The sequence below is a fragment of the Rhinolophus sinicus genome, linkage group LG04 (genome assembly GCF_036562045.2).
Source record: "Rhinolophus sinicus isolate RSC01 linkage group LG04, ASM3656204v1, whole genome shotgun sequence".
Lineage (NCBI taxonomy): Eukaryota > Metazoa > Chordata > Mammalia > Chiroptera > Rhinolophidae > Rhinolophus > Rhinolophus sinicus.
Genome location: NC_133754.1, coordinates 110904321 through 110926892, shown reverse-complemented (window position 1 = coordinate 110926892; position 22572 = coordinate 110904321). Strand labels below are relative to the sequence as shown.

The following is a 22572-nucleotide window of genomic DNA, read 5'->3' as shown; positions in this document are numbered from 1 at the left end:
TTTGATCCAGTATGAGTGACACTGAGCTTGATCCTGTTAAGGTGCCAGTAACCAGGTGTCACCATTGAAAATGAAAAATGTTTTCCTTCTCCAGTTGGCACTGTGTGGCTAACCATTTCTCCACACTTCCACCTCTGGGTGCATTAAATCACCTTTTCCAACTCAATTTTTCCTTGTGGGCTGCAGGTTGGGGATTTGCTAATTCTCCCACCCCATTTACACTTATGAGTTGGCATTCTTCTGTAAAGTTTTCCCTGTTAACCAGGGGTGCAGAGGAGACTTTCATTCACAGACTCTTAGGGGGGGCTGGCTTTGTCCTGAGAAGTAGTGAAAGAATATGGCCTCTAGGGCTGTGTGGAAGCATGGAGGGCCCCCCGCCCCAGCCCCATCAGGGTCCAGTGTCTGAGCTTTAAGGCCAGGGAGCAGGGAGTGAGTGGAGGTGGGGCACTGGGTCAGTGAGAGGACTGGACTGTGAGTGGGGAGAGACGCCCAGAACTGGGAATCTTTGGGGGAAAGGAACCTTGTCGAAAGAGGAGTTTCAGGAATGCAAGTGTATGTCAAATCCTGTGTCTCCCTTGGAACACCTGCAGTAAGAAGCCCCACTGCTTTTCAGGGTTTCTGCAGTATGCAGACATAGTGGCTGGTATGCTCTTGTTGCCCTGGTGATGGCAAGTGGCCCAAGCACAGGCTTCCTTCTCCTTTTCTTCATTTGCTGTTCCAGCGGATAATGGAGGAATATTTGCTTGCACTTGCAATTTGGGACAGAAATGGCTTCTCAGAGCACAAGACACTCTGAATTTGGAAGGCCAGATGCTGAGGGGGCTCACGGCGGCACAGGCAGGTTGGATTAAGCAGAAACAGGGACAGGAAGCACCTGCCCACCACTGATCTGTGCAGTGCCCGCCCCCTTCTCTCAACGCTTCCAGGGCTTGGGTTTCTCAACTGCCAACAACAGAGAAGGCCAGCAGAAGTGGGCAGCCTGTACTCTGTTGCCGTTATACGACAGGTGCCCCTCAGGGCTCAAACCCATTCTAAGTATTTGTTACCAGCTCTAGGGGAAGGCTGCCCCGGCTCCTCCTCTGGAGGCAAGAGGGCACATCAGGGACAGGTCACTGAGGGTGACCTTCCCCAAGATTCCCCACCTGAGGCTCCAATCTTGTCTGCTCAGCAATGTACAACCTTGCTTCGGATAACGGGCCTCCTGGTTCCTTTTTCTTGGCTCTCTCCTTTTCCTCCTGCTTTCTTCCTCCTCTCGGAGTTCTAGTGTTCACTCACTCCAGGGCCTTCCCTTTCCGTTCCAATAGATTGTTTGATAATCGCCTTCCTGGGGATTCTTCTTTCAGGAGCGCTTAGCATGGAGCATCTTATTTAATCATAAAAGGGGAGAATCTGTGAGCGGGGCAGAGGTGTCGCTGAGATCGAACGCCGCAGGTTTGCGGGTTGTGCGGTTCTCGAGCCCAGGGTGGAGTTTGAGGTCCGGATCCCGTGCGCCCCGGGGGGCCGGCCTCTGACAGGGAGCTCGGAGAGGGAGGGACGCGAGGCGGTCTGCTAGGCGCTACCCTACAAACCGGGTTCGGTCAGTTTCCAACGGAAATGATCATGATCACAACGATAATAAAGACCGCAGTAGTAATAATCTGCCCAAACTCCCGCCGTCAGCGTGCCCAGCCAAGCCCAGCCCCAGACCCGGTTCGACCTGTCCCCGCTGGGTCCTGGGGTCCCAAGGTCGGCATCTGGAGCTTGCCCGACGGGCGCAAGGTCTGCAGACCGACCTGGGGTAGGAGCGGAGCGGCGCTGTGGAGGGGGACGCAGAGAGCCAAGAGGTGGGCTGCCGAGTGCCAGAGAAGCGGCGAGATGGGGTCGAAGGCTAAGGGCGAGGCTGAGGGCTGGGAGCAGGGCGAAAGGGTATGCGGCCGGCGCAGGGATGGGGAGATGGAGACCGGGCGCCGGGAGATGGGGGCGAGGCCTTAGGAACCGGGGGCACGGCGGCGGCTGGCTGGGAGATGGGGGCGGGGAAGTTGGGAGCGCGGCGTTGGGAGGTAGAGATGGGGGCGGAGGAGGGGGCAGGGCTGTGTGAACTGGAGGCCCGGAGGCGGAGAGGCGGAGAGGCGGAGAGCGAGCCCCGCCCCCCAGGCCGCCGGAAAAGTTTGTGCCCTGGCTCAGCACGGCCAAAGGCTGAGGGAGCGGGTCCCGGGGACACCCGACAGGTACCCGGAGCTGAACGTGGAGGCAGGACGAGCACAAGCGAGCCCCCAAGACTATCCGGTATCCCAGCCCGCTTCGCATCTTCGCGGAGGAACAGGCGCCAGCATGCCGGTGACCCAAGTGCCCTTCCCAGACAGAGGTGAGTCGGCGGGGCCGGGAACGCGGGCGCCAGGGCGGATGGGGACAGCCGGGACCACTTTTCTCACGAAATTCCAGCGGAACCTTGGCACGAGCGCACCACGTCAGATCACCCCCTCCCCCAAGACAGACATTCTGGTGACCCAGCTGCACGGCGGGGGGAGGGGGTGCTTCCCTTTTAACCATAACTGGAGCATTTAAACCCAGCTGCCTCTCAATAACCTGAATGAAAGAGAGGTGAGTCTTCACGGAGAACTTCCATCCGTGGTTTAACTTGGACAATTAAAAAGTTAGATGCCCTCCCAGAATGAGGACCTGGGGACTCTGGGAATGTGTGGTTGCTGTCATTCTCCTGGGAAAATCATTTAAGGTACATTCGACCCAAAAATTCCATTTTTCTTTGTATTTCTCATACAAGGCAATCAGGGCTGTCAGAATCTGGGGCTGGGAGATAAAGTCCGGTGCTGTAAGGAGGCGCCCACGGAAAATGAGTGTGCTGCATTCATAATGGAGATAAAGCCGGGACGAGGGGCAGGACAAGTCCTTCTCTGGCTTGAGGCAGGGAGCCTGCTCGCTTTGCCACTTTTAACCACCCATCTCCAAATTGTTGGTCTCACCCCACCCCTCATCTGTCTCACTCTCTTTTTCTCTGGCATTGGACACTCCCAATGACATATTTCTTTGTGGTGTTCTTATATTTAGATGTAAGGGAGAGACTTCTTGTTAAATTTTTAAAGAGAACACACTTCGTTTTGAGGATGAAGAAAGGGTAGCAAGCATGAATTGAAGGCTCTTCTGTAAGATTATTTCAAAAATGGGAAATCCCCCCTGCACATACTAGTACCTCCCTCCGCTGGAGCTCTGAGTACTTCCAGAATTAGGAATTTCTCCTCTAGACATCAGAGGTTGCAGACATTGTATATATCGCATGTTCATAGTTTATCTTTTCAGCATTATTTTCTTCATTGATGAAATGAAAATCTTGCAGGCATTATTAAGAAAAATATAATTACTAGAAAGTACAAGGGCAGGATTAGTTTCCGTGGGTGTGTAATTAACAAGGATGGCCGTGACAGTGGCTGGTGTTGGTATAGGAGGTGATAGTGGTGGTGGTGGGGGGAGGTGTTTGTGTTTCTCGAGTAGTGCAAGTGTCTGGATCTGTACGATTTCTCACTTAATTGATGCAGAGCTCAATGCCAGTATGATTAATTTTGTTGCCATAGAAGAGCAACACACTGGGTTTTCTCAGTCAGCGAATGTTTACATTGGGCTTGCTAGTCCAGTGGCTCTTGTCACCTGACACCAGTGATCTAAAATGTTAAGTCAGCCCTTAAGAGCCTCCCCTGAGATGCAGGTCCAAGGATTTCTCATCCAGTTTGCATCTTTGAAAATGCTGCTTTCCCCTTTATATTTGTGAATTTCCTTTTAAGTGCACAACTCTCCTAATTTTCAACCAAATGTGGATAGTAGAAACTCATGTTTCCTGTAGAAGGAGCCGTGCATATCGGCCTAATGGCTTTGTTTCTGCAAATTGAGGGACTGATTTTCCTTTCTCTGGAAATGATGTTAATTCCATGGTATCTCTTCACACTGTTCATTCCATGGTATCTCTTCCATCTCCTGAAGATGCTTCAGTACCTATAGCATATGCATATATTTTTATACCAAAAAAATGAGAATTTGAGCGTGCCATGATCTTGAAATATTTGGAGCTGCCATCTTGTAGAGTGCCATTTTTCTGCCAGAATTTGTGACTGTTACCTGTGTGCTGACACAGCTGCTGAGGCGTCCTCAGCAGCCCGCTGCGGCCCCTTTTCTTTCTCCTCAGTGTGGGAGTTATTTCATATTATTGCTTTGCCATACGTTTTCTGTTGAAGTAATTAATTGCCTTAAGAGATTTACCGTGATCTTTTGGAGATAATATGATATATTGAGTGAAATCCTACCTAATGTCAGTTAATAATACATTTCAGTTATTATTATTACAACTACTGGGCATAGAGTTGCCTTTTGTTTTGTTATCTTTCTATTTTGGGGGGATTGAAGCTGTGTCTGTAACAACCCAAGCAATAAGCCAGTCGGGTCAAATCAGTGACAAGATTGCTCGGTGGAGAATGTGGTGGTGCCCAGTGGGTGGACTGGCATCCGAGTGGCACTGTGAGCTGGAGTGGAAGTCCTTGTGAGCCAACAGGGCTCTCTGGCCTTAACAATGCCACTCCATTTCCCTGGCATCAGAGCCTTCCACATGTTTCAGTGAAGCCCCCATTCCAGGACTTTGCTAGCGTACTGGAGGCGATTCGGTTCTACAGCATGTTGGGGATGCTCTTGTCACCATCAAGGTGAACAACATATGAAAAGGTAGTCACCTCCAGAAGAGCTTACTACTAATGGGGTGTACCAGGCACAGACATCCAGCCCAGTGCAGTCTCTTCCAAGCTGTGCCACTAAGGACCGTGACCACCCCCAGCCTCAGTTTCCTCCTGTGTACTTTCAGAAGGCAAATGGGGGGACCACGTGGTAACTACAAGGTGCAATGTGTGGTATACATGCCATGTCACTGAGTGAGAGCACTGCTTTGGGTAAGGATGAGAGGAACCCCATAGTTAGGACTTCCTGAACAGGGCACCTCTGATTTACATATGCCTTTACCTACCTGGAAGAGTTCAGTTCCACACACACTTATTGGTCTTTTGGCAATTGGTGGGAATTTAATCCTGTACCCTTACTTAAAGCAGTCAGGGAAGAGAAGGTTTGAAAAGCTTGGTTGAGAAGCAAAGAGGGTAAGACCCCTTGCATCAGAAGCAATTGCCTTCGTATGGACAAGCCTGGGTGCCCAGGGGTGTGTGTACTCGCATGTGAAATCCTCACCTGGTTCATCTGCAGTTATCTCCCGGGGAGCTCCATTACTGACCTAGAACAAAGTGCATGCGTGCGAAGCTGTGTGTGTGTGAGCCTCTTGCTGTGAACTGTCTCTGAAAGCAGAGAAGGGTCACCTAATAAATCCGCAGAGAGGGAAAATACCCATTAGCAAAGGAATTTTGCTGGGGCCGTGAAATGGCCAACTCATTATTTCCTTTCTAAGTTTTTTTAAATGAAAGAAAAAGAATCCTGCTTTCCAAGAAAGTTTGCTTGATGTCAAATGCTTGATGTTTTAATTCAGTTTGGAGGATGAACTAAGCAATTTCCCTGGGAAAAGATGCCTTTTAAAAATACTGCATTCTACACTGGACCAGGAGAAATTTCTCACTATCCTATTGAGCTGTTCTTTTTTGCCATTGGAGAGGGAGAGAGAGACCCCAGACTTTATGGAACTATTTTCCTTTACTTTTTTCTTTTCCTTTTTATAGTTTGTTTATTTTTCAAATTGACATGTGTAGAGAAAGTGAATAACCAGTGTAGAAAGCACATCTGGAATCCATCGGCCAGCCAGGGTCCACCCCTCCCCCACTTCCTGCGGTTGTGCCTTCTTGGAATGGAGGGAAGGGAAGCACCCCAGCTTGACAGGGTCTAAGCTGGGTAACATACCTCAGAACTACCTTCTAGAAGGCATTTCATTCTATCTCCTAAAAAGGAAAAGTGTTGGTGTTTAAACGCCTTGAGGTGGACTTACAGAGCCCAGCTCAGCAGGATAACGTGAGAACCCTTAGGCAATGGGCTCTGTTGAGTAGATCTAAGGGACGTAGCAGCAGTGGACCTCCTTCACAAGAGATGCGGGGAGGGGAGGGTTGTGCGGGGCCTGGGCTCTGCAGATGGACATATACCAGGCCTGCTCAAGAGTGTAGCACTGTCACAATTTGGATTTGTTGGAAGACCACTGCCAACAATCAAGAGTATCTCTATCCTGAGTGCCTGTGTATCTATTATAACATGTGCAGCTTTCTGAGGATGTACAACACTAGCCTGCACACATTTCTTAGGAATGGGCTTCAAGTATTCAGGTGGAATTTAAGCAGTGATCAAATGTATACAGTGTCACTGCCAACCCCAGACACTAATCTTTTAAAATAAAACAAAATCTGAGCATTTGTAATGTGTAAATCTCGCCCCTGGTGGTAGGGAGACGGGGGGATTTCTCCGCACAGGCACTGATTTGAGGGATGCTGACCGAGCCCTGTAAGCCTCTGCAGGGGCGCTCAGCATCAGAGTCAAACCTAGATGCCAGCACAGCATGCTCAGAAATCAGTGGTCCATGGACATGCAGGCACGTGCTCACACAAGTACAGCCACACTAGTCCTAGCACGCTACTTAGGGTGAAAACAATGGGAGACCACCCCATGTCCACAAACAAAGAACGGTGCATCTGCCCACTCAGTGGGAGCAGTAAGATGGGATCCCGGGCTTCTACACGTGTGATAGGCAGGAGCATCGCATTGGGAGACCCGGGCACAACTGTGCACTGCAGGGCTCCATTCACGTGAAGGTCAGAAACGGGCTGTACTACGGGATGAGAAGCCCAGACAGTGGTCCCTTCTGGGAGTGAGCAGGGACTAGAAAGGGCACGAGGGGTCGTGAGGGGCCGGCCTCATGGTTTTGGGTTGGAACCCTTCTCTGTGGGGTGAGACAGCTGGCGTCCAGTGAGATGCTTTTGACTGCACACAGAAATGTTCAGACACATCCAAAACCAGCCTAGCACGTAGCCAGCACTTTACTCTCGGGATGGTTCTACTTTCTAATGTTGATAATCCAAAGAAAATAGGCTTTTAGATTCCAAAGAGAACTGAATGTCTTCTAGTTACGCAAAATGTGGAGATTTACATTTAACAACAACAAAAAAATGTTCTGAAAAAATATGCTCTTTGAACAATGAATATTTAATTAAGGGAAATTATAAATCAAGCATTAATGGGAAAAGATGTTCACCCTCAGGATTCTTGGCTTTGATGGGTCTCTGGCACATTTTATACTGTTTTTACTATTGTTACTTTATTGCTAGTTATTAGTTTTTATTGATTGCTTTTTATTTTGTTGTTTTTTCCTCTCTGCTCAATTTTATCAAAACTACGGATATGCAGGGGGGAAAAGATAAAGATGTCAGTCTGCTCTTTACTCCTGGAAAAGTGCACATCCAGCAGTTTTAAACGGGCTCATGTCCCTTCTATGTGTACTTCATGGCACAAAGGGGTCTCAGAGATCCAGAGGGAGCCATGAGATACGTAAAATGGCATGCAGTTATCATGGGGGAAACTGAGGCACAGAAGACCAGCTTCAGATGTACCTTGGTCTCAAAAACCTTTCCAGTGCAGATGCCTGAAGCCCCTTTTCCCTCGTGGGTGTGAATTCATGTACAATTCATGTTACTCACTTATTATTATCATTCAGACTACCCTGGTGCTAAGTCAGCCATTATAATGCCTCATGTTAACCACATACATACCATTATCTGTTCCTGGGACAGAAATCCCTGGTGGGGGAGCAGACGTCCGAGAGACATTTTGAAGCAAACAGGCATGGTGGTATAGTGGATAGAGGGGTGACCACCTAGACATGGCAGCGCGTGGCCTGGTGTGGGGGGGGTGCAGGAGAGCACTTGGGCCAGCTGTGTGGGAAGGAGTGCCCTCAGGACGCTGCTTCCGTATGCCGCTTGGTGAAGTGACACCCGAGTCACCTTCCCTGCCCTTGTGCTGGGCCTTTTCCATGAACAAGGACACTTGGTGCTGTCTTTGTCAGCACCCTCCACGTGGAGAACGCTGAGTACTCGCTCAGTGGTCATGCCCTGGGGTGGGAAGTGTTGGGAGGAGAACTGGGGGCCAAATTCTCCTGGGCATGGTGTCCAGCAGGGTGGGGTGTGGATTCCCCATTCACCGTTCACAGATAAAGAATGCATAGATATCTACTACTTGAAGATTTTAATAATACTACCTTACAGTTCTGTTTTGGCTATCTCTATTTATTTTAAATTGTTTGATAATTTTAAAAAATCTCAGGTTATTTCCATAATTTTGGATCAATTTTTGTATTTGAGTCAACTTTAGTTTTGTACCATTTTTATTAAAATTATCATCTAAGTTTGAAAAAAAAAAAAAGAATGCATAGAGAAGCAGTGATAAAGAGCGTGCACATTTGTGGGCACCTGTCCATGTACCAGGCACTGAGAGACGCTGTGAACGTCATGCTGTCAGTGAGGACTGGGTCCGGCACTTCAGGCAACGGGCTCAGGTCGTGTCGGCTGCTGGTCTGTCTTCTACTCTTAAAAACACAACTTGCAATTTGTTTTAAAAAGTGGTGGTCGCCTCAGAGAAAAGTCACTGCAGGCTGGCCTGATTCTAGAAAATGTCACAGAACAGGTAGAATTTGACTGAAGCTTGAGGGACTGATGAGATTTATATAAAACTGGGGGAGGGGGCTAATGGGAAAACTGCCCACCGAGGTGACCTGTCCTTGTCGCCTGTGGCAGAACCAGCAGACAAGCCTGTTGGTCCTTCCTGGCCTCAGTCCAGGTGTATGCGGGGACTGGGGGCAGCCTTGCCTTCTGCCCGAGGCAGCAAGGTACCCCTGGGCTTAGGTGGGCCGTGGTCAGGGAGGTAGGCCCAGGGCTGATCAGCGATGGGGGAGACCTCAGTAGGTGCCCCCTCAGGTCCTTCATCATTAGCCCAGCCTCAGAACCTTCCTGCTGTTCTGTTCCCTTCTGAAGTTAGAAGAGGTTTCTGCCACACGTGGCATTCAAGCTGACCCCCATGTCCTCCGCGGCCTCCGACAGCTGTCATGCAGGGCCAGGGAAGGGTCAGGGGCAGTTCCAGGCAGAGCACAGACGTCAGCTCAGATGCCGGGGCCCACGGGGTTTCCAGAACAAGCAGCACATTGAATGTTCTGGACACTGGAAAGAAAAGAAATCTCTGAGAAGCAGCAGTGGGGCCACGTCTGCCCAGTCTCAGAGGACCCAGGTCCCCCAGATGAATGAAAGGTGGGAGGGCTTGACAACGTCCGCAGAGCCCTAGGACCCGTGCCTGAGGGGCAGGAGAGCAGTTGTCTGGAGGGGTCCTGGGTGGGGGCTCCTGGTTGGGGTCTCCTCTGCTTCTGCCTCAGACAGCTGCCCAAGCTGACCCCTCGGTCCTTCCAGGGACTTACGCCTGTCTCGGCCTCCATTCATACTTGGGATTGAGCTCAGTTGGTGGAGGAGGCCTTCAGATCTCGTCACACCACATATCATTGGAGAGTGGTCCATTTGCCTCTGATCCAAATTTAGAGTTGTGGCTTAAAGATTAAAAAGTACCCAAAAAAGCTTCGCTGGATACACACAGTGGACTGTTTTAACTTCATTTGATTTTAATTAGATATTGAAATATTTGAATAATTTACATCTAAAGTCAGTCCACTGATAGCCCTTTCTACCTTGGTAGTTGGGTCGGCTTCACTGTGGTTCTCACAGGAGGCCACAAGCGGATTGGGGAGTGTCCAGGGCACAGTGGGGGAAGGGTTAAAATTCAAGGCCATCCAGGGCCTGGCTTCTGTGCTCACTGCCTTCACTGTCTCACTAGTGCAAGTTAGTTGTTTGTTTTGGCTTAGTGGCACTGATTCAGTTTTGGGGGTTTAGTCAGTTACAGCAGATATTTAGGCCTCTGGGTTTTAAGCCAAACTCAAAGTCCACATGCTTGTCTTTGCTTTCTGTTTCTTCCTGGCACCTCATTGGAAGGTGAGTCCACTTTTATAGGTTTGTATTCCTTCTTCCTCCAGCTCCACGCTCAGCTGCTCACTAGGGAAGTGGCCACCGGGGACCGTGTGTGTCCTTACACTGTTCTGTAATTGCGTGGTCCAGTCTCAGGACTATCTGCTGGGCAGACCTATGGGCCATCTGGATCTAATTTCTGTCCTTGGACCTGGTGCCAGGGGAGGCCATCTGGGACATGTGGATGTGTCCTATGCTGTCACTCCAAAACTCACCAGGAAGCTCTCAGAAATCTGGTGGGTACCTGCCGGAGTCCATCCTATTATTTCAACCTGAGATAGTCCTTAGTTGCTCTTGGTAACTAAGAGTCATGGTTCCCCAACTCCCGTGTGGTAGATGAGGATTAACGGTTAACATTCCTAAGTAACTTGAGATTTCCAGATGGAAGTTTTATTTGGGTCTGTGCATCATCTTTATAGGAGTCAATGACCTTGGTGGTCCTGCACTGAACTTCCCTCCTGGCAACTGCAGACACCAGATCGCTTCCCAGGTCCTCCTCAGTCACTTAGGAACTTGGCCTGTGTTGAGAGGCCCTCTCTGAGCCGGTAAAAACCAGCCATCCAAGTGCTTCAGCATTTTTGGTGCCTTTCTCCAGCTTTGCTGCCACCCTTGCTCTTTGGTGGTATGACCTTATCACTGGGCACCCCTCCTTTATCTTTTCGCAGGAACCAATTCTCAACACCCCAGCCGGGGTCTGGCTGGGATCATTACTAAAGCTTGAGCCGGTCTTTGTTTTCCCTGGAAATGGACGTTCCCAGGGAGCCCTCTGGTGGATTTGGAGCTGACTGCCTGTGAATTCCAAGTGATGGCCAGGGTCCACTCATCATATCCCAGACCCTTCGCTGAGAATGAGACTCTGCACAAACATTACAACTACGTGGGCAAACTCGAAGGCCGGCTGAGAGAATCCCCTGAGGGCAGCACTCTCACCACTGTGCTGTTCTTGGTCATCTGCAGCTTCATCGTCCTGGAGAACCTGATGGTTCTCATTGCCATATGGAAAAACAATAAATTTCACAACCGCATGTACTTTTTCATCGGCAATCTGGCTCTCTGCGACCTGCTGGCTGGCATTGCCTACAAGGTCAACATTCTGATGTCGGGCAAGAAGACACTGAGCCTGTCTCCGACGGTCTGGTTCCTGCGGGAGGGCAGCATGTTCGTGGCCCTCGGGGCGTCCACCTGTAGCTTACTGGCCATCGCTATCGAGCGGCACTTGACCATGATCAAAATGAGGCCATACGACGCTAACAAGAAGCACCGCGTCTTCCTTCTGATCGGGATGTGCTGGCTCATTGCCTTCTCCCTGGGCGCCTTGCCCATCCTGGGCTGGAACTGCCTGCACAACCTGCCCGACTGCTCCACCATCCTGCCCCTCTATTCCAAGAAGTACATTGCGTTCTGCATTAGCATCTTCACGGCCATCCTTGTGACCATCGTGATCCTGTATGCGCGCATCTACTGCCTGGTGAAGTCCAGCAGCCGCAGGGTGGCCAGCCCCCACAACTCGGAGCGGTCCATGGCCCTGCTGCGGACCGTGGTGATTGTGGTAAGCGTGTTCATTGCCTGCTGGTCCCCGCTATTCATCCTTTTCCTTGTCGACGTGGCCTGCAGAGTGAAGGAGTGTGCTATCCTGTTCAGAGCCCAGTGGTTCATCGTGCTGGCTGTGCTCAACTCCGCCATGAACCCCGTTATCTACACCCTGGCCAGCAAGGAGATGCGACGCGCCTTCTTTCGGCTGGTCTGCAGCTGCCTGGTCAGGGCCAAGGGCACCCGCTCCTTGCCCACCCAGCCCGCTTTGGATCCAAGCAGAAGCAAATCCAGTGGCAGTAACAATAGCAGCCCCTCACCGAAGGGCAAGGAAGACATTCCCCAGGTGGTCACCTCGCCCTGCATCACTGCCAGAAACAAAACCTTGCAAAACGGCGTCCTCTGCAAGTGAGGGCCCAGCTTCCAGGAGCAGGGCATCCTTACATCTCCCTGGAGGGAGCGGCACCAAGCCCAGCGGCCACATGCTCTTTTGTTGTATGTCTCACCGTGAGGCTTTGCCAGAGCTGAGACGCAGGAAATCTATTTTGCCAGGAGCCTGCCTCGTGTGGCCGTCTCGTAAGCCAGGGACCCAAGGACTCACCAACCCATTTCAGTGTAGACAGCATGCCTTGTTGTCTCAGGCTCCAGAGCCTTCCACATGCACCAAGCTGCTGATATCATTGCTGCCTTCCTCTGAATCCCACTGGCCACTCTCCAGTATTCCTGGAGAGGGAAAGTCATGGGCTACACGATGTACAGTGTTTCCCAGGACACTGATGATGTTTGGGTAACTACACTACACTGACTGCTGACAATGGATGCTGTGTATCCCATTTCTATGCTGCACTGCACTTGTGTTTCAGGTGTCTTCCATGGGCACGTGCATGAGCTGCAGTACACAGCACAGTTATGTAACAAGTAATACACGTGTCTTCCGACTGAATCCCCAGCTGTAGGATGTGGCTGGGGACTAAGTGGGCATGCTGGTCCCACTCTCCTGAGACTGACGTGAAGTCTTGAGTTAAGGAGGTTCTGAATGCCAAAATTCTCAAAGAAGACTTGTCTAAGGCTTGACCCAGATGTGTGGGTCAAACCCCAAATAGTCCTGAGACATGCCTGGGAGCAGGTCAATGTCTAAATGTTCATGGCGAGAATGACCAAGTTCTGTGCATGCAGGTCCCCCAAGGGGTCGCCACTTCTCCCTTGTCATGTGTCCCTGCACAATTTTAAGCACATCCAAAAGCCAAATTATATGAGTGTTCAGGGGTTTCCCCAAATCACAGAAAAGTCAGCCAAGGTCTTCCAGGATGCTGTACCCTAGACCAACTAAGAAATGAACCCACCTGAGAGAAGCAGGGACAGACACCCGGCCCGTTTTACCTTTCCAAGTTGCCAGAAGCAGTTTAATGGAAAAATTTCCATTGAATTAGGAGAGGTTTACAAGACAGCCCATTGATCCTATGTTAAATTTGATTCTATGTCAGAAAGGCACCAAGTCAGTAACAGCTATGTTGCAACAGCCGAGGAGCTGGGGCCATCAGCAGTCTCACAGCTTCTGAAAAGACGAACCTGACAGTCACATTAGAGCAGTTTAATTGTCAGGAGAGGAAACATGATCTGGCAGTTTGTGCATTCTTCAAAGAAATGTAATAATACTATAATCTTATATTTCAACATAGGTCGGCCTTGTATCTTTCTGTTTACCTTATAAAGGAATTACTCCAAAGGCGTTTTTGTGTATGCTCTTCCCCAAGGATTCTACATAAATGCAAACTGATAAAAAAGAACACACACATCTGTAGAGGCCCCCGAAGCACACAGTGGACATGTTGACTTATTTGTAAAAACAAAACAAACAACCTTCGAAAGGATTCTTACTTGGGGAAACCTCACATGTGAACCCCCTGAAGGTTTTAGGTTCACTGGGAATGTCACCTGAGTAAAGACTGAGGGAGTAGTCTTAACACGTTAACTTTTTCGAAGAGAGATTGACTCCTGTTTATCTGATGCAAGTTCCTCTTATTGAGGGACGTTTCCGTGGAAGCCGGGGGATCTCCGTGTACTGACCAAAGACTTTCCTCGTTTTTGTTACTGATGAGCTAAATCCTAATTGTAAGGAGACGTTCATCAGTGGCATTTTTTGTTGCCTTCTTTACATCACTGAAAAGGAAATTATTTTTTTATCAAATAATATGAGAAAACCCAAGGCATTTCTAGAAAAGTTAAGCATTAAGGTAGTGGGTTAAGGAAAAGAATGCATCAGAGAGCCAGAATATTGGGTATTGCACCTCACTTCAGTCATGACATGACTTTAAAACTTGATATCACAGTTCTGAGTTGCTCGGGGGCCCGAGATCTCTGGCGCTAGTATTAATAACACTTTGTACCATAACCCCAACTTTCCTTTGAGATAATCCAAAACTTTCAAGCGATATGAATGAAAAATACTCCAAAAAAGTAATTGCATTCATTTGATATGTTCAAAAACTAATCAACTTTAATACCATGTGTATGTACATTCCTAACTAGCTAGCTGGAGATCGTTTAGAAGCTGAGGACTTCAAAGCCACAGAGAAGCTGCACGTTAGATGTCATTCAGGTGGTAACCTTAACTATGCCCCATGTATATTTGTTAAAAAATAAACTCGAAAGTCTTTGTATAAACCATTGTTGGAAGTTGGGGTCATTGTTGAAACACATGGGGTCTGTGTTCACCGGGGCCACTGGCAGCCTGGCGTCTCACTTGGTACCAGTGTTTTCTCCAGGAATCAAACCACTCTGAGAACCCTGATAACCTTTCCACCCTACACTTCCCCACTCGCATATATGGTGTTGAGTGAAGCCAGGTGGATCAGGGCTATTTCACCAAGTTTGATAGGTCACACTGTTTTGAGGGAGGTTAGTAGATAGGGAGAAGATTGTGAGAGTCATGGCAGTCCAGGTAGGGCCAGCAAAGATGGGATGTTTGGTTCTGCTCCATTTGCAGCGGGAGAGAAGCAGTCAGAACTGGCCCGTCCCCCAGCTCTCTCCTTTACAAACTATAGTTTAGGCGCGCGCGCGCGCGTGTGTGTGTGTGTGTGTGTGTGTGTGTGTGTCCCTGCCCTGTGTTCTAGAGAGAAAGAGGCCTAACTAGTCTGGTGGTGACAATCATGAAGAAATCTCTCCAACACAACCGAGGATCAACCCTTCTGCCACCTGTGATTCTGCCCAAGGCCCGCTGGGTACAAATTCACATAAGTCTCCTCAGGAATGCTTCTGCCCAGCTGCTGTTTTCATTCCACACCCTTGGCCAGCAGGCAGGGCTTTGCTGTGATTGTGCTTCAAGACGTCTCCTGGGGAATAACTGACTGTCTGCTTTCTCTGGAAAGGTTTCAACCGCGCCTCCTCTGTTTTGAGGCAATACAAGATCCACAGTCCAACAGAAAGACTTTTGATAATATTCTTTATTGCCCACAGACTTAACATTGACAGTCATTTAAACAATGGATGATTTAGAAAACGGCTGTTATTTCAACCCTTGACCCATGGTTATTCTGCATTGGTAAAGAGCTTTTCACAGAAATGTAGCAAGGTGTATTTTATAGAAAACTTCTAATTAAATTACCAAGTCCATGCTTTTAAATTGTATCTATGAGTGCAAAACCTCAACACCCAAATGTTTTAGTATCTAAGTCAAATATCAAAGGGTTTGCTACATAATCATAAATGCACATACCACTGCTCTGAAAATGAAGGCACATTTTCCGATAACCAATGATAAGAAGGCAGCACTGCCTACATGGGTGACAACCTCCTTCCTGGGCCAGAGTGATGACACTTGTGGACACCAAGCAGCTCCTTCCCTTGGTTACCCTAGAAACGCAGGTGCCAGGTGCATCATCAAGGGCTCTCAGCTGGAAACCACATCATTTCCTGAAGGAGTAAAGTGGATTCACTGAAGGTGAGGAGGGAATTTAAACCAATTCTCTTCACCCGTACTATTGTCAAATCTCCCAAATGTTGGCCAAATAACTTAGGTGTTAACCATTGTTCATAGAGCAGAGATTAGAAAACTTGAAATCAGTTTTGTATTCCACTCCTCGGGGATGTCCAAAGGCCCATTCTGTTACAATATCAAAGTAGAAGGTGGTAAATTGGCAATAAACCCAGACACATACCTTGACAGTAATTCTTTTTTTGTTTCACAAAAGTTAATGAAAAACCAAACACAAAATTTTCAAATGATTATTTATCAACGTGTATAATTGGTCATCCAAATGCTTTTTTAAAAAGTAATAAATATCTTATTATTACACAGTAAATTTATATGGAGTTCTCTCCTAATTCTTGGATTTAAAGATCAAATGTTTAACTCTTGTTCAAATCTGAATACAAAGAACATGACATACTTAATTTGACAATATTTATTCCGGAACAAGCTATATTAAAGGTCAAATGAACAGAGAACATTCCATTTGCAATTGACACATAGTTGTTCCAAGGTAATTCTGTGTTTAAGGAAGGATTTGCCCATTAATTTCTATTTTAATTGTCACTTGATTTGGTGGTGAAATGTCCCAGGTGAATGTGAATGAATTATCTCAAACCTCAGGACCCCAGAGTGCGCTCCCACGTGCAAATGTTTCTACTACAGCATTTCAAGGTGACACAACAAAATGGAAACTTGAATTCTGAGGTTTCATTTTCCGCTTGAGAATGGCTCTTCCAGCCCCCGGGAGGGAGCCCTGTGTGTTTGGGGCTTAAGGGGTTCATTTGTTCGGGGCACCTGTGACAACAAGGAAGGAGGAGAGAAGTGATGAGAACAGCCTCACGTCCACCTCCAGTGTCCCTGGTAACACCAGCCACTGTGTCTGCACGTACGTGTCCTGCCTCCTCCTGGGCCTTCATGCCCTGTCTGCCTGCTCTAACACTCCCGTGCCATCTGCCCTCCAGTTTGCAAAGGCTTCAGACTGCTCGAACATAGGACCTCCGGTCTCCACAAGTCCTACTGAACTTGGCCACAACACTGTCACGCTTGTCATGCCAACACCCCGTGTGTTTTTACTTCCTACTGGATTACACCCGCAGGCAGGCAGAACCCGCATTCACTTCCCTATCCCAAGAACCCAGTGCAGTGCCTGCCAAGTGTGAACTAATCTACAGATGAGGCCAAGAGGCTGATTAGAAACACTGAGTGGTGCCACATATGCAGCTGCACCAGAAAGGACAATGCTCACCCTCCCACACCCCTTAGCACATTTTGATGGGAACAGCCTGCCACGCTGGACCCTTTCCGTCCTTCCTCACTGGCCTTCCACAGACACTACACACTGCTGGAGGAATACGGGACCTAAGTCTGGACTGATGAGCTTCTCCCCTCTTTTTACCTCCTCCACCCTTCCATCCTCTCCTTTCCATGTCTTCCCCCACTGGCCTCTTTTCCCTCGTGTCCCTCTGTCATTTCCCACAGTGGATCCCTGTGGCCCTCCAGTTATCTGTGGATGCCAGGACACACCAGTTCCCAAACTCTTAACATTTATTGAGCCTTCTAGCTGTCCTTGTTAGTTAAAATACCAAAACCAGGGAGGGGTCCAGAGGTACCAATTGCACAGCCAACCTTCATGTGCACACATGCAGAGAGACGCACATCTGTTGTCATCAATGCAGGTGCATGTATGTGTGCGTATATACATATGAGACTGACATTCACAAGTCTTGGTATAAAGTTGCAATTTTTCTGGCTGCTATAAAATGTGCCAGTTTAAAAACTGTGCATTATGTTGCTTGCAAACTTATAAATATGTATAAACCCCATTATAAATAAATTGTGGCTGGCAGATGGCATTTTATCTTCCAGCAATGACTGTGTAGAGTTATAAATGCTTATTAATCCTCCACTTTTAAACTCATGGCATGGACCTGGGATCTATGACATGAAGTGGCATGAGAATATAGAGGAGGGCACCCATCGATAAGAGACGTGTAATAGCTCACAACTGATGGTGCTTCTCAAAGTCTAGACTGCCCACCAGCATTCCTTGCAATTTATTAGAAAGGCAAATTCCTGGGCCCCATCCAAACTTACCAGTCAGGAACTGTGATGAGGGTCCCGAGTGGCTCTGATGCCTGCCTTCCACCCCAAGCCTGCTTAGTGTGAAGGCCTGTCTCTCTGCCTGAGGATTCCCCAGCTTGAAGGGTATGTACAAGGGTACGCAGTGCCGGCCAGGACAGCCTTCAATGCTGGGCTGGCTGGGTAAATGCCTAGCTCTTTCCTGCCCTGGCGGGTCAGCTCTGAGGCGTGTTCAGCCCTGCCTCCTGCAGTCCCCAGTGAGATAACTACCTGAATCCTGGTGAGTTGCCTGGTCGTGTTCTGCCCGTCAGCGTCCTTCCCTTCCCCACATACATGTAGATCCTTCCTCAGGGTCTGCTTCTGAAAGACCCCAAACTGTACAGAGGAATAGAAACACATCCTCATCCTCCATGTGAATGACTCACGCCTTTGTGCATTTTGGAAAAAAGATGGATAAATGTAAACCCAAGGAAGGAAGAACTTGCCATTTCAATTGGGGTGAGCTTTACGCTCAAGCCCATAGGGACCCTAATAAGTCCTGCGCTCTGTCCCAGATTCAGCCACTGACGACCTTCCGCAAGGCATCTGGCTCTAGTTTCCTCACAGAAAAACAGGTCCCTCCAGCTGCACTATCTCATGATGCTCCTTTGCTCATTGTCCTCTGGGAAGCAGTGACAGTCCCAGGTTTGCAACACATTCCCGTAAGTAGTTTTTCTACTTCTCTTTCTCAGGACCAATTTTTAAAGTTTCACTACAGAACCAGAGGACAATTCTGAAACCCAAGGCCAAGATTTGTCTGCATCCTGCAATTATCTATTTGTAGTCTTTCCACAATTCTCCTTCCCACTTCCAATCGGGCAGTTCACCATTCACAAGAAGGCGTACATGGCATCCACACACACTCGGCCAACAAGAGGAAAATGACGCACACTTTTGTGTGAAGCATCCAAGGAAACAGCTGTCCTTCGTGTTTGCACATATTCACCACCCCACAGTCCTCACGACAGGGACGGCACAGCCCTGTGGTACAGGCGGCGAGCCACGTGAGGCCACGAGGCTGTGTGTGTGCCAGAGCCGAGGTTGGACGGAGGTGTCCACTGCTGCCTGCACTGCCCGGATAGTCTGTCATCCAAGGAAACGTGCGACTGGCCTCCATGTGGTGACTGATTCAAGGAAATAAGGACAGGGACATGAGTTTTGAAGCATGATTTATCTAAAGGAGCCATCCAGGCATCTGGCCCCACCTGAAGGGAAAGCTCCACTTCAGGAGTGAGGGTGTCTTTAGAAGCCCAGGATAGGCATGGAGTCAAGAAACACGAGCCGACAGTGTCCCTGAGCCTGGGAGCTCTTGTGGGGGCCACACAAAGTGCTACTCCCCCTCTCCCAAGCATGCCCTTCCTTCTACAGGCCTTTTCCTCCACACATGGTGTATCACTTTCTGTCCTCATTGGACATTATCAGTGGCGTCCTTTTCTACTAGGAGACCCTCAGGACACCCTATGTGCTCCAATTGGGTGTTTATCTGTCTACCCCAGTACCTGACACAACCTGAAACAGAATAGTTGCTCAAATGAAACACAGGTCAAGGCTGAGTGGGGACCCATGCTTTAGCCTCTCAACTTACAAAAGGCCAGAAGTGGTAGCTTAAGCACAGGATATAGACTGGGAGTTGTCTCATGCCTTGTTTATCAGACTGTCCACTGAGCTGTTCAGGGTCTCCTTGGTCATCAAGCATCAAGTTGACTTAAATGAGGGATGAGCGGCCTCATAGGAGGCCCCGTAGGCTCTCAGCAGGACCAGAATGTCATCTGAAGCACAGCTAATTCATAAAGGACAGTGCAGTGGGAGAGGAGGTGGGAGGGGGCTCCAAGGCCACTCCACAAGCTGGGCCATGTTAGGACTGCAGGACCCATCTGGCTCACCGCAGACATGGAGGCCTGGGTCGAGTGGCTGGGGGCCCGTGAGGGGCAGCAGCTGTGGAACATTCCGTGGACCCAGGGTCTCTGCATGCAGCAGCACACATTCCCTGGGAGTCGGAGGCCCTGAAATGCACAGCTTGGGCTGCTCTGCCTGCATCTGCGTTTCAGGAGCCTGGCCCTGCCCAGGCAGAGACAGTCTGAGAAACTGCAGGAGGGTCCCAATCTGGGCAGGGAGGAGGCCCTGTCACATATGCCAGCAAATCGTGAGCTCCAAGCTCAGCAGAGCTCGGGAAACAAGGAATAAGTGGAACAGCTTTGCTGCCTGCCAACTATGTGGCCTCTGAGCCTCAGTTTCCCCATCAGTGGGTGAGGCTCACAGTAGTGCCTATGAATTGATCTTGAAAGAAGAGATGAGATGACTTGTGTTTGCTCTAACACAATTCACAGATGGAACAAAGATAAGAAAGTGGCTGCCGGCTGCCGTATCTCGGATATGCTCCAGCGGCTACAAAGTGCCAATGTTTCCCATTGGCTCTGTTCCACTGCAAGCAATCTTATAATCTGAGCTTAAAAATGCATATTTTGAATTAATATTGAAACAAAATTTGATTCCCCCCAATGCTTTTAATGTCCTAAATTGATTCTCATGCAGAAAACATGATATATATTGTTTATCACCATAGAGGGAAACGCTGACTGCAGAGCAGAGAGCTACTCCAATGCAGATCACATATCCTACTGCCACAGGAGGAAAACTAGAGCAGGTCAAATGTTCAGGTGCTCGCGGTTCGTGACTCTCATTTCCTACCTGCCCTTTCCCCTTCAGCATTAGTATTTTGGCCTTACAAATGGGGCATGCAAGACTGTGGAAAGAAAACCCATTTTATCTGTTTTTATATGTGTGCACACCCACATATAGAGAAGGTTCATGCTTCCTCACAGAGGTCAGACATTTATGCGCTGCAAATCTCCAGGAGATGGAGCGTGGGGCAGTTCTTGCAGCCACCCCAAAGTCTACCTTGTCACAGGGCAGGAGGCGGAGCCAACTGCTACCCTGAATCCACAATCTGCCCCCACTGCTTCTAGATAACATGGAGCAGGGCATCCGCACTGCACCTGAAGCCAGTACCATTCCAAGAAGCAGCAGGATGGTCTATATCAGTTCCAAACCATGGCAGAACATTCTAGAAGATTGAAGCCACTGTCAACTTGAATTCAGTGGATGCTCAAAGAGCAAAAACTCCAAAGAAGGCTACATACGAAGCCGTGGACCTGCCCCAGCCCATTCTTGCCCATCAGCGCTATCCCACCCTCCCATCCTGGCCAGCCCCCCACAAAAGTAGAAATGGGGTCTCACACTTAGCATTAGAACTTTGTAGAATTAGTACTCATCAGAATTTTAAAAATATATTCTTAACTCCTCATTCCTGAGGCATCAAAGCTATTACTACCCAGCTCGAAGTGTGTGCAGAGCATCTTTCTGTTGTACTGGTCAAAGGGGTGTGTATGCTGTGGGATGTCGCTGGGACAGAAACCAACATTGCAGCACTGGTGGGAAAGTACCAAGCACACGAATGAATCCTTCTATCTTTTAGAGGACAACATCTGTTAAATCACAAGATAATCTCAACCCAGATATATTTTAAAAGTCACAAACATTGTCAACTTCCCAACACTAAATGACCCAGCAGGAAATCACAGTGTGTTATCTCAAAGGAAGGAGCCAAGACTCAGCACTGCGTGATACACAAACCCTTTTCATGGAGCAACTGGGAAACCTGCTGTAGAAACAACCACCATTCGTTCTTGAAGCAGAACCTGAAATTGATTCTCAAAACTCCCCAGCTTTAGACAAACATCGACCCAGAGGGACAGCTGATGCCAATGTCTCCAGGACAAAACTCCGAGTGCACAAGTTCACACTGTCTTCAGCACAGCTTTACACATGCTTCTTTCTCTACTGAATATAGGGGCGGGTGGCAGTTTTACCTGCAGCTACCACAGCAGCCTGGAATCAACCAGGCAGCCAGAAAGACATACAAACCAAGACTTTGCCGCAACTACCCCTCCACACTTATCATTTTGTCATTATATGGATGAAAACAAGGAAAGCATTTGCCAGTCAAGATCTTCATTAGTGAGGCTTATTTTGTGCCATTTTTGGCAGTAAAACGAATCCCCAAGTGCCCCTGGACAACTGGGGTCAACGGGACAGCATTCCTATGCTCAGCGCGACCTGAAACAGCTGGACTGACATTTGTACCTTAGTGCAACTGCAGGAGCCGTCTGGTGCTGCATGCACTGTGCATACAGGTGTGGTGCAGACAGCCTAGGAGGCATCTTGGAAGAGGAGGGACAGTCATCAGAACCAGCATACCCCAGTGCTTTACTGGACCACTTTGGGTAGCATCTTGCCTGATTCTGTTACAATCCCATGTCTATTACTGATATTCCTCCTTGCCTCTACTCCCCATGTTGTGCTTATTAGGTAAACTGCAGGTAATACCTTCCTAGTGGACCTTCCCAGTGGAATGGGTCAGTTGAATTACATTTTCGCCCAGACAACTACAGTCAAACTTTTTTTTCCATTAAAAACATACAGCACAGAACATTAGTCTTACATCTGTCTTAGTCTTAAAAAATAGAAATATAGGGGAATCATTTGTATAGGATGTATAGGTATGTACACCTTTACTATGCACATGAGAAATAGGAACAAGTTTATGAAACCTGCACTTTACAGAAGCCTTCCTCCTGAGGTTTTGGAACAAGGCCCTGAGCCTGCGGGCAGCTCCCCAAGTTCCTGTAGCCCAGTACCCATCTACTGGGAAGAACCGAGTCCTCCTGACGATTGGTATAGTGTCAAGACAGGGTGGCTGGCTGGTCACGGGTTCCTCTCCACTGGCTGCTGGAGGCAGAGCTCACTCCCAGCGGAGACAATGGGCAGGCTGTTCTCCAGATGGTGGTTGATGAGATGGCTGATGCTGTCAAAGATCCTGTCCTTCGTCCGAATCTGTGAGGGACACAGAGGAAAGGTTAGCATGATCTACAGGCAAAAAAAAGGAAC

General features: G+C 48.7%; 2 protein-coding genes across 5 annotated transcripts in view; one reads left to right on the top strand and one right to left on the bottom strand.

Annotated features, from left to right (window-relative positions):
- The first annotated feature begins 1089 nt into the window (after positions 1-1089).
- Positions 1090-14202, top strand: S1PR3 (sphingosine-1-phosphate receptor 3). 3 transcript variants are annotated; one of them, XM_074330219.1, is made up of 3 exons: positions 1090-1108; positions 2208-2344; positions 10673-14202. In XM_074330219.1, exon 3 carries the CDS (start codon positions 10813-10815, stop codon positions 11947-11949), a length of 1137 nt encoding a protein of 378 aa, XP_074186320.1. In that variant the 5' UTR covers positions 1090-1108; positions 2208-2344; positions 10673-10812; the 3' UTR covers positions 11950-14202. The 3 variants fall into 3 exon arrangements, with proteins under 3 accessions (XP_074186320.1, XP_019569350.1, XP_074186321.1); XM_019713791.2 differs by lacking the exon at positions 1090-1108 and adding an exon at positions 1170-1823; XM_074330220.1 differs by lacking the exons at positions 1090-1108; positions 2208-2344 and adding an exon at positions 2562-2713.
- Positions 14203-14962: 760 nt separating this feature from the next.
- Positions 14963-22572, bottom strand: part of SHC3 (SHC adaptor protein 3) — a 249842-nt gene continuing 242232 nt past the window's right edge. For both annotated transcript variants that reach the window (XM_019713789.2, XM_074330218.1), the window contains exon 13: positions 14963-22518. In XM_019713789.2, coding sequence (XP_019569348.2) covers positions 22390-22518 — 129 coding nt within the window. In that variant the 3' untranslated portion in view covers positions 14963-22389. The remainder of the gene's footprint in view (positions 22519-22572) is intronic.